We start from the raw sequence: 11,898 nt of genomic DNA, 5'->3' as shown, positions 1-11,898 counted from the left end.
ACAATAGAATAACTACTAGTGTATAATAAATAGTTAATATCAAAATTGTATATATAGTCACAATTGGACCACTCACTCATAATTATAATTAAGTATATAAAAAAAACGATTATTAAAAACATAAAAATAGATACAAGTTAATGAATAATTATTAAAACAGCTTGCCATATATGCATTAGGTACACCAACAAAGATTTTTTTTTTTTTTTTTTTATGAACAGTTTAGACAAAAGAAACGACATGCGTTTTAAGTTACATGCTGGTTGTGTCCAACCTCCAAGTCTCCTTCCTGGGATAGTATAGAGACGCCTCAGCTCAAGGTGATACATCAGATAGACAGGCCCTGACAATACACACAATGACCTTAACAAAACTCCTGCATTTTCTTCCCTATAGACTACGCTGTTCTGCCAGCACTGGTTACAGAAAATGATGCTGTTTAAAGGTACGCCCTCCACTTTCCGATTGCTCCAAGTTAAACACCTACACATTAAAACCAAAATAACCGATGCCATTCGACAGGTTATAGGCTACTTACGTGCCTTCAAGCAAAGTCATTGCCTACTCTCATATCTGGTCAAATGTAGGCTACGTTCCGGTACCAGCGCAAAGGTATTCCTTATCAGGCAAGAATAAGTGTCGTCTGTATTTAGAAAGCCAGCACAAATCCACTGCCGTCGAATGCAGGTTCTCAGCGGCGCTGTCCGTTCAGCACCGCTCAGCGCGAGCTCACGCTTGTCCTCTAGGTTAGGTGATGGGGGGGTGGGGGGATCACAGATGCTGCCTCAAGCCATGATGAAACATCCCGACTAAAGCGACTTTTCCGTATTTGATGTCCTTAACTAAACGATATGGAAAGTGAATGTTCGGCCTCTGGCACTGTACATTGAGGGGAGGGGAGCAGCACAGCTGTCACGAGGACGAACCTCGCCGGCCTATCCCGTGTGGAGAATAAAAGCCTTTTATATTGCAACACACATAAACATCGATATGTCCTTGCTTGATTAAATGTATCTCATATTTTACCTTTGTAATATTTGTTTGGTTATGCAGTAACATGCAGCTTATTCAGGTGAACGGTCTTTGCCATTTTAAAGCAAATATAGCCTAATTTACAAACGATCGCAAAACAATTCAATTGATTCATACTTCCGCCCATTTTGGCCCCTCACACATGTATTATGGAATTTCTCCTCCTAACAAGCGTTGCACGTCTGAACTAAGGCGCTAGATGTTATGGGATTCACAGATTAGTATGCCCAAGTTTGTTTGCGGTAATTATGGCATCTGGACGTACACGCGTGGGCCCCACTCTCTCGACTGAAATACTGCAGTGGAGCTGAAGGGAGCTCGTGCAAAGGCACGAGCCAGCGAATCAATCTGTGAAACATCTAAATCTCAACGCCACTGACGTCTCAGACAGTCGTGCCTGCAATATTTTACACGTCTCGAGTTTCTATCTCACTAGGTTCCGATTTCATTCTCATCTGAACACTTCAAGAACATTTGGGACTCCTGTCCGCTTCAGCACCACACCCGTGCAGTCAGACCGTCCTCTCTATGATTTAACCCGCAACCGCGCAAACGGTCGGGCACAGCATGCCGCTAACGCTTTAGGGAGGAGTGAGTGAGAAAACAAGGGTGGTAGTCGCTGTTTTTAACGGCAAAAACGGAAACACGCCGATTCTAGGGAGTCCAGCCCAATGAAGTATGGCGAGGGTGACTCGAAGGGAGGGGGAATGCAGGCGCAGGGGGACTAAAAACTGCCACATTAGTGATTTTGACATGTTACGTTGCAAAATACGGTCATATATGTCATCTGAATGCTGAATACTGCGTCTTGCGTCAGTCTGTCCGCATGATATTCCTCTGCAATAAAGTTTGCTGCGGTCTTACTTGCCTGTCCCATGGTATGCGTATGTTCTACATTTCGACACAGACTAATGTTATGTTTCCAGCGTCAGGCCAACACCCTAATTTACCTCAGTCAGACTTTTTCCCTTTGCATTGCCTCTATTTGACCAGCACTATAGCTGTTAAGTAGTGCCTGGCGTGTTAATTGGCGTTTCCCTGTGTTTCCTGCAGCAAGCCTATCCACATCTGTGAGCAGAAAAGATGCTGAGCGCGAGAGACCGCTCTGCGGCAGATGAGTCCAGGTATGAGACACGCTCAGAACGGGCTATAAACACCTGAAAAAAAGCACGACACTTGCGCTGTAGACAAGAGAAAGTCTACTTACTTTTTCCGCATTAAGAGCGATCCATGTAGATCTTGCGTGCCTAAGGATGTTTAAAAGACCCAGGAGAAACTGCGGATGTCGCCATATTGTTGCCGCTATCTTCCTTCCCAGTGCGTACGGCTAGCCTGCATAATTGATGACTCTCAGCAAATTGTTAGGGAGCGTCTACAAGTACCCTACTTCCGACTTCCGTACTGACGGGGAGAACGCTGCAACGTAAGCGAATCAGCGCTAAAAGGGGATATCAATCACAATGATGCGAGTCTAATTATATTTACCACTTCTCCGTAAAATTCATCTAATCTCCTGATTTCTGTCTCAACAATTGTCAAATTGTTTCAAATTGAATTGTTAAAATGGAATTCACACAGTTAAATAATTAAACTAAAATAAACTAATTTTATTTTAAAGAATACAAAACTTGATTGGCCCACCTATTTTGCAGTACGAAAAATTTTAATTTATGTTTTATGTTTAAAAAAAAAAAAGAAGTTCTATAGAGCATAGAACAATACACACAATATTCATTTATGAAGTCACAATTCAATATCTTCACAATGGTTACCTGACTGGAACAATTCTGATTTAAGCAACATATAAAACGTGTTCCAACAACACGTTTTATGTGTTTTGGTTTTTTATTTTTATTAAACAAAATGTCACTTAAAATCTACATTCCGACTTTAAATGTAAGGACAAACAGAGATTTCAAGGAAAACTCCTGGGGAACGTCTGGACACAAAATAGTATGTGTTGTTAGGAAAACTAGTCCAGATTTCATCGGGAGCTTTGGTGTTTTGAGAATAGGCTGTGCATAATGCTGAGCATAAGCATTGTTTGCATTTGTGGGGTTGGTTCAAGCTCTCTGGCAGTGTGGTTGTGGAAGCAGGTACTACGTGGTCAAGGGTTGCTGGCAATAGTTAATCTTCCTCTAATCCTGTTAGGAAGTGAAAGGAAACAACAGCTTTAGACTTTCAGCTTACCTCCAACTCCCCCTTCTGGGCCACCTGAGCATCTTTTCTAGTCCTCGCTGATGAGCCCCAAGTGGATGAAGCCTTGCTGTGCAATGCACCACCAGCCAAGTCTGTGTTTGGTCATTGTCCTTGGTGCTGAACCCCACTTTGTATGTGAGCCAAATGGGACATAAAGGCATCTTAGCATAACACTGTCTGCAGAGCAAACAGAGATTAATAGAACACATTGTAAGGTGCTTGTGATGTAAATATTTTAAGACTGTAGTCCTGCAAGTATTACAGTGTCTTAAGATATTACTGTAAACCTAATCTCAAGTAAGAAATCCCTGAATCCTAATCTCTGTCACCATGGAGGATCTTAGGGATAAGTGAATTTGACAGGAAGATAGATAGATAGATAGATAGATAGATAGATAGATAGATAGATAGATAGATAGATAGATAGATAGATAGATAGATAGATAGATAGATAGATAGATAGATAGATTCTAAAAATCAAGTGAAAGTGTCCGATAATAGGATGGTTACCAAGATAAACTGAGTGATCATCTGGTCATGTGATCTCAACGTATTGGCCAATCCACGTAGAATAAGCTTTTATTAGGTACAAATATTTTGGTTGAGGTTTCGTTTCTTATTTGTGTAAATGCTTTTAAATATATTTCTCAAAATGACCATTCATTTCTTTCAGTGTTAAAACTTTTAGAGATGAAAATTACTAAAACCACACTACGCGTAAAAGAGGATCCACTGCGATTATGTATACACCGACGCCATCTGCCGACAGGCTGGAGAACTACCCTGACTGGTGTACATTACATGCGTCGAAGACCCTGATTGGTCAGTTGTCACAAGGTGCGCGGAGCTACTCCCCTCTTGTCAGTAAATTGTAACTCAAGTTTGTTGTTAAAAATGACGCTGATTATGAACGCTTGCGCTTTTTTATGCAAAGTCCTTACTTTACCGCTGCACGTTGCGGAGCTGATTGGACTTTTGTCTTTCTACAAACGCGTGTTTCCTCTAATCGTCTATAAAGTAACATCCTCGTACAATGGCAAAATGAACGAGAAGAAAAGGGAACTATTTCGAAACCTGTCCAAATTCTACCCCACTAAAGGCTCTCTGCGCATCTTGGAAGTGGGCTGCGGATCCGGAGCGAACTTCGAGCACTATCCGACGGGCTGCAGGATCACATGCATCGACCCCAACCCGCATTTCCAAAACTACCTGGAGAAAAGTATGGCGAAAAACGACCACCTCGTATATGACAACTTCATAGTGGCGTCGGGGGAGAATCTACAGGCGGTGGAAGAAAACTCAGTGGATGTTGTGGTGTGCACACTGGTTCTGTGTTCAGTCAAAGATACGCCGAGAGTTCTGCAGGAAGCAAAGAGAGTTCTTAGGCCTGTAAGTTTATGACAGTCCGCGCTCAGGTGGAACTATGATCTCATCTCAGTTGGAATTGTCACATTTCATAAATTGACATCTTATCACTCCCAATCCATCAAGGAGTACTTAAAGATTACAATAATTGCATCTGAGATGAAAGGTAACACCATTAGGTAACCACATGTAGATCGCCGTTTGCAGTGATAATCCCATTAGAAACAACTGTTTGTTTTAGGGCAAATGTCATCATACAGAGTGGAAGACAACTGTTTTCAAGCTTTTAAATATTAGATCTTTGTAAACTAAACACTTTGTCTTCGAATACACAATTTTGGGCTTAGTAATATAAATATTGTACTTTTTTGTTCTTCAGGGAGGAGCATTTTTCTTCCTTGAGCATGTGGTGTCTGACCCCTCAACCTGGACTTACTTTTTTCAACATGTTCTTCAGCCATTCTGGTAATTTAAAAAAACAATTTATAAAATTAATCACCATTATATTTTACTTATGGTCTCCAATTAATTATAATAACTTGTATAAGTAAGTTGTAAGTATTTATCTCAAGGTAGAGTACATAGGGCTGCTTAAAATTAGGGGGACATTCGTATAGTGGCAAATTGAAATGACAGATTTTGTGAATGTTCAAGCTAAAAGACTATGTTGGAGCTTGGAAAACTTTGGGGTTGGTTAAATTCCTGCATAAATATATCAAAAATATATATTCACTCTAGGGTGACCACCAGTCCCGAAATTGTGAGCTTTGTCCCACAAGACGTAATCAGTGTCCAGCGTTTCAATTATGTCTGAATTATTTTATTTATTTCCTGAAATTACAATAGGACAATATATGAATACTAAAATACAATAATATAATACTAAAAAATGTGATGGGTGTTTAAAAATCCATTTGCGCAGCCATCATGTTGTTGCTAAAGCGGGAAAATAACCAACCAACGCATTCTTAGAGGGTGATTTTTCTGCTGATGACGTTTGCCTGGATGAAGCAAAGAAACCTTGTGGACTTCATCAAAAGTCATTAAATATAGCTACACCAGCCAGGACAACAAAAACATACAAATTCAAGATGCACTGAATCCGGTAAAATGCATTTATTGTTTGCATAATCTAATAAAGTAGTCGCTACTGAATAATTTAATTTAGTATAAAATGTGATTTGTACTTACAGTATACTAGCCTGTTATTCAGTTCATTATATTTAGTAGACTAAATAGGTCCAGTACAGTCAATTACATTGTATCACACGAACCTGAGCAAATTGATTGCTAGTCATAGAGCCAGTCACAATTAACTAAGCTTACAAACATTGTCATCCAACGTGATGGGAAACGGGCATTCCAAATAATGTTAATCTATATTACAATTTATCTCTCACACATAAGTCACGCATTATCACATGTACTGTCCTGCAACAGAGCAATAACCAGGTGGTCACCCTAATTCACTCTCCCACTGCTTATCACCTACACATAACTGGAGGTCATGGGTCTATTTGGAGAGAGAGATGTGTGTGGGGGGGATAATAATAATAATAAGAAGAAAGAAATATAGAATAAGAAAGTCTATAACTACTTGTATGTTTGTCAGGTACTATTTTGGCGATGGCTGTCAGACAACCCGAGCTACTTGGAAGCACATCGAGGCAGCTGGCTTCTCTGACCTGGAGCTACGCCACATCCAAGCTCCTCTGTTTTTTATGATCAAACCACACATTGCTGGTTATGCCATCAAATAATGAGTATCCATTTTGCCACAAAAGAAGAACCTTCTAAAGGTTTTATCAAGCAGGTTTCTTTCAGTAAGCATGTTTATTATATTTCACCATCTACTTTTAAATGTGTTTGTATGAAAGAGCAATTTGTAATAATCCATAAAATAGAATGATTTTGTTTATCTTGCAAAGACTTCATCTCAAAACATTGTATATTTTATATGACTGTACCTTGTTGCATGGGTATAATGTCTGTAAAACATATCACTATCAATATGGTACAAAAATAGAGGTAGGTAAAACAATAAAATACTTTCATCTATAAAAACAGACTTTAGGAGGTTAATGCAAGTCAGCTTTTGTGAGGATGTGGTTTATGATTAAAAGAGCCACACAGCCATCTAGTGGTTAGGAGGAATGTGTGTCATACATACAAAACTAACTTGTTATCTTATTACTTATTATCCATTGGAAGCGTTTACAAATAAAATTTGCTTTTGCAGGACAGAAAACATGGTCTTCTCGACATGTACGAAACATAAACCAGCTACAGTGTTTGAGGGCAGGTCAAAGGAGGTGATGCTTGCAGGCAGCCAATAAGACCATAGGCGGGCATTATGCAAATGTGTTACCACGTTACGTCAGGCCGCGGAAGTGAAGCTGGAATTCCTGACGACTCGTTTAGGCGGGTCGGAGTCGATTCTTTCTTTTGGGAGACAATAACTTTATTCTTCGTGCACTTTCGACTTTACAACTTTAGAAAACGATTACATTCACAGACAGCTATATTACACACAGCATGAAAGGTAATATTCCAAAAAGTATAATAGGGGCACTATTTATGCTTTATGCTATTTTATGCTGAAGCATAAAACCTTGACTTCATACTAATATACTTAGGTAAAATACCCTGGTTTCACAGACAGGGCTTAGATTAAGATTATTTTAGATTATTTTGAGAAAAGCATTAGCACTGACATATTTTAAGATGTCGGTACAAGTTGCTTCCATTTAAAGGTGACATATTATGCCCCTTTTCAAAAGATGTAATATAAATGTCCCCAGAATGTGTCTGAAATTTCAACTCAAAATAGCCCCCAGATAATTTATTATAGCTTGTCAAAGTTGACCCTTTTTGGGTGTGAGCAAAAACACAGTTTTTTTCTGTCCCTTTAAATGCAAAATGAGCTGCCGCTCCCCAACCCCGCTCAGAAGACGGACAATCCTTCGGATACTGAAATTTCAGGCAAATTTCAGGAATAAGTAAGCCTCAGAAAGAGGTTGCAACTTTTAGACTTCCTGGACATTTCTGAATGGTTAGTGGATACATTTATGTAGTTGTTGTGGAGTTACATTGATTCACCTCATCGACTTGCATGTACCATCATGTTTAACTTGTACACAAGTTGACTCAGGCCACATTTACACATAGCCGGGTATTTAGAGAAACGAATATTTCCCCCCCTCCGTTTTCAATAATAACATCGTGCACACAACCCGCATAAATACGCCGTCGAGCGCCTTTATAACTATGCTAAACCTATGGGCGGCAGTGTAGGGAGAAGGATAAAGCCATGCAAGCCAATCAGAATCCTCAGAATCGACAAGAGAGAACCTAAAACTCCGTTTCTCCCAGTTGACACGGCAACACATAACCGGCGTTTTCAGAAATCTCCACTTTGGCCGGAGTTTTTAGAAATGATCGTTTTCTGGGATAAAAACGGCGTTTTCGTGTAAATGACAGGCCAAAACGCAGAGAAATATCTGCGTTTTCCCATCGTGTAAACGGGGCCTCAGTTTCCCTGAGGTCTTTATAAAACAGCTGTGACATTTTTTGGTCAAATAGTGTTCTGTGCAGCCAACGACAGAACAGTGTGCATGCTTTGCTCAAACTTTTGCTATTGCATTAGAACTGGTTACACAGTTGTCGTGGGTGGAAACGTGCAGATTAAGGGGTGGTTATATTATAATAAGATCCCCCTTCATGTCAGAAGGGGAGCGAAATCTGATCATCTTATTTCTTGACATGCTTGCAAAGAAAGGCTTACCAAAACAAAGTTACTGGGTTGTCACTTTTCACATTTTCTGGGTTGGTAGATACCCCGGGGACCCGATTATAGCACTTAAACACAGAACAAAAAATCAGATTTTCATGATATGTCCCCTTAATAACAGCTCAAACATCCATTTTATGGTCCATGCACACTGAGTCTGAAATTTTCTTTTTTTGTGTGTTTTTTTGCATTTTCGTCATTCGGTGGCTCTGAATTGTCAAAAAAATGCTTGCTACGGATGCGAAAAACGCAGAAAATCAAACCCGATCCAAATTTTTTAATGACGGACGAATGTTTCGGAGGCAGTGTGTAAACGTTATTGACAACATGAGGTCGTATTTATTTTTTAACGTTAAAAAAATTCCGACTCCCGAGTGCAAGGACCTTTAATCTGTGACTAACTAGCTTAAACTATTATTAACTATTATCTAAGAGTACATAGGCTACTTATAAAAATCAGCCTACATTTTCCACCTTTGAATTTGGACAGACTCTGCTTCAAATCTTATTACACCCGCTCGCCTGTAAGTTACATTATTTGTTTCTGTTAATTCAACTGCCCTTCGACTATTATTCTTCAATTGTTCACCTTTTTCCAAATTAAATCTACTGCGTTTTAGATTGTGAGAGGCACTTCCGGTTTGGGGAAGTTCCACTCAAAAAGACAATGTTCAAAACAGACATATTACTAGTGATATTTAAGAAGTTAAATATTGCATATTTAAAGGTATAACGGAGGATCTTTCCTAATTTTAGAAAAGACCCGCCCTCTCCAATTTTTTAAAAAATGCACATGCGCAACTCTCTATTTGCTCCCGAGAGGGAACGCCTACTAGCAGTGATTTTAAATGGATTTCTCCAAATAGCAGCATGACAAACTTTACCTGTCTAGTAGAATCTTCGCGACTGCGGCATCAGTGGGAAGCCCAGCCTGTGCTTTAGCAGTTTATATGCTATGCTTTTAGCGCACGCCAGCGTGTGAACGGCCTTACGTAAACATATCACCAGAATGATTGACACTTAGGTGGACCAATAGTATAGGCTACCCACCCGGAAAAAGAAAATCCTCCGCTAGGCTATACCTTTAATATTGTAAATAATCGATCTTTTGGGGTTATTCATGGTCTGTTGTAATTCGTTAGTGCTATTTCACACTTTTAAATTTCCTTTTATGTTAGAGGATGAGTAGAAATTCTCCTCATCCTCTAACATAAAAGGAAATTTAAAAGTTTAATAAAAACTGGGTACAATCATGAGATGACAATTATTCTACTGTAGAATATTGTCATCTCATTGTACCCAGTTTTTATTAAAATGCTTATTGTTGCGTTCATAGAGCGAACCTCTCGCTGATTGTTAGTTATTTAGCGTAAATTACCAGAGTCAGAGACTCTTGGGAGATACGAGGGTCCGTGGCTCTACCATTGAAGAAACCCTGGAGAAAACGTAACTCCATTGACAAAAAAAAATGGCCTCTTGTCTCCCTTCAAGTGTTAGCTGGCTAGCGTTGCGCTTTTTTTTGGCTAAGGATGCAGGCTTACCTTCAAGTAGCTATGGCTGTGTTTAAAATCGCCCCATATACCCTAATTCAATATTCCATATATTAGTCAACTAATATTATTCACTTTTATAAGAGAGAATGAAAATGAGTGCGTGAATTCGAAAACTGAGTGCGCCGGAAGGACGGCCGCTTTTGCATAGTTTGTGCTTGCGGTTTAATAATCATTTGAAACTGGCAGCTCCAGTAGTAATGAAAAGATTTATCAATCAAAATGGAATTTATACCTGCATAATATTACGATGTAGACACATTGTCCCAGCGGTTTGGAAAATGGGTGGATTGATGATTCAGCTGCGGGCGCCATCTTCTGGCGAGACGCGGGAATTCATTCGGCACGACCCTCTCAGTGCATTATGGTTAAACGTAAATTTAAAAAAAAAGTTGCAGGCTGAATCCGAAATCGCCCCTTAAACCATATTCCCTACGTTAGTCCTCTAATACAGTTCACTTGAGGGAAGTGAATAAAAACGAGTGAGTGAATTCGGACAGCCGTTGAGCATACATTCGTTGCTGTGACTGTGGGAAACCGTGGGATTGAATGAGTGCACTCGATAACGTCCACGATGGTTTTGGACACCACTACAAATGAATGTCCCCTTAAATAGTGCCCAATTTAAAGGGACACAGCTAAATTACTCGTGCAAAGCAAATGTGGATACACGGACACCACCTGCTGACAGACTGGAGCACTTCCCTGGAGTGCCTATTGCACTTCCATATTCCCTGACTGACATATCCAAGATTTTGATTGGTCAGTTGTCACAAGTTTCGCACAGCTACTCTCCCATCTAGTTTATCAAATGTAGTAGTTGTTAAGCCACGTTGTCTTTTAAATCAATTTTGGGTTGAGAAATATAAATATTATATTTATGATTTTTCTTCCTTGAAAATGTGGTGGCTGACCCCTTAACCGGGACTTACTTTTTTAACATGTCCTTCAGCCATTCTGGTAATATAAAAATCGAATGTATAAAATCAATCACCATCCATTATTACTTACCGGTATATGGTCTTCATTGAACTTAAATATATTTATAACGTTATTTATCTCAAGCTATAAGTAAACAAGTAAAATTATGGGCATTTAGTGGCGAAATGGAAACATTCTCATTGAAATTACAGCTTTTGGAAATGTAAAAGCTAAGAAAACTTAGTTGGAGCTTTGAAAACATGGGTTTGGTTAAATGCCTGCATAAATATATAAAATATATAGTCTCCCACTGCTTATCACCCACACATAAATGGAGGTCAAGGGTTCTTTTTTTTATGCAAAGAGATAGAGGAACAGGTTATAAAGTGGTTTGAGGATTATATATATATATATTTGCTATAAAAACCAGGATGCATCTATTTAACACGTCAATGTTGGAATACTGGTCACAAAGCATATGATATGACCACAATGCAATAAGAGTCTAACGTTACTTGTATTATCAGGTACTATTTCACAGTCAGTATTTAAATGATGGCTGTGAGACAACCCGTGCTACTTGGAAGCACAATCGAGGCAGCTGGCTTCTCTGACCTGGAGCTATGCCACATCCAAGGTCCTCTGCATGTCACATTCATGAAGCATAAACGTAATAATTTTGCCTTCATATTTCTATACTTGTTATAATGTCATCGGATTCACTAACACTGTACTCAGAAAAAGAACAATGTATTTTCCCTACAGAAATTTTGTATTAATTTGTATTATGTATTTGTAAATGTATATTAAAAAAAGAAAAAACGTGTTTACGTGTTCTGCGTTATATTAAACTGAGAAGGGTCATAGCACTTGCATTTTGTTGTCCTACTGTTAGTTTAACTGCTTCTATTGTTCTCATTTGTAAGTTGCTTTGGATAAAAGCGTCTGCTAAATGAATAAATGTAATGTATACAACTTTTCCAAAAACCAGAAAATACTTTTAAAATAATCGGATGTTTTAATGTCCGTGACTGCGGGAAC

At 39.1% G+C, this 11,898-nt stretch overlaps 2 protein-coding genes across 5 annotated transcripts in view; one reads left to right on the top strand and one right to left on the bottom strand.

Moving 5' to 3' along the window:
- scn8ab (sodium channel, voltage gated, type VIII, alpha subunit b) overlaps window positions 1–11,659 on the bottom strand; it is a 66,770-nt gene extending 55,111 nt beyond the window's left edge. Inside the window, exons 1-3 of one of the 4 annotated variants that reach the window (XM_079628775.1) lie at window positions 10,172–11,659; window positions 8,381–8,454; window positions 3,223–3,408 (exon numbers count right to left, since the gene is read on the bottom strand). The gene's annotated coding sequence lies outside the window, so the exon portion shown is untranslated. Of the gene's footprint in view, window positions 1–2,239; window positions 2,335–3,222; window positions 3,409–8,380 lie in introns of those variants that run through there. The other 3 variants (XM_079628776.1, XM_079628778.1, XM_079628777.1) reach the window with 3 other exon arrangements.
- tmt1a.1 (thiol methyltransferase 1A, tandem duplicate 1) lies at window positions 4,055–8,390 on the top strand. Its single transcript, XM_079628781.1, has 4 exons — window positions 4,055–4,620; window positions 4,976–5,061; window positions 6,209–7,747; window positions 8,130–8,390. The coding sequence occupies exons 1-3, from the start codon at window positions 4,126–4,128 to the stop codon at window positions 6,354–6,356; spliced, it is 729 nt and encodes a 242-aa protein (XP_079484907.1). The 5' UTR covers window positions 4,055–4,125; the 3' UTR covers window positions 6,357–7,747; window positions 8,130–8,390.
- Window positions 11,660–11,898: the final 239 nt, after the last annotated feature.

Source organism: Phoxinus phoxinus, assembly GCF_949152265.1.
Source record: "Phoxinus phoxinus genome assembly, chromosome: 11".
Classification (NCBI taxonomy): domain Eukaryota; kingdom Metazoa; phylum Chordata; class Actinopteri; order Cypriniformes; family Leuciscidae; genus Phoxinus; species Phoxinus phoxinus.
Note: the sequence above shows the minus strand (reverse complement) of the source record. Positions and strands in the feature narration are given on the sequence as shown.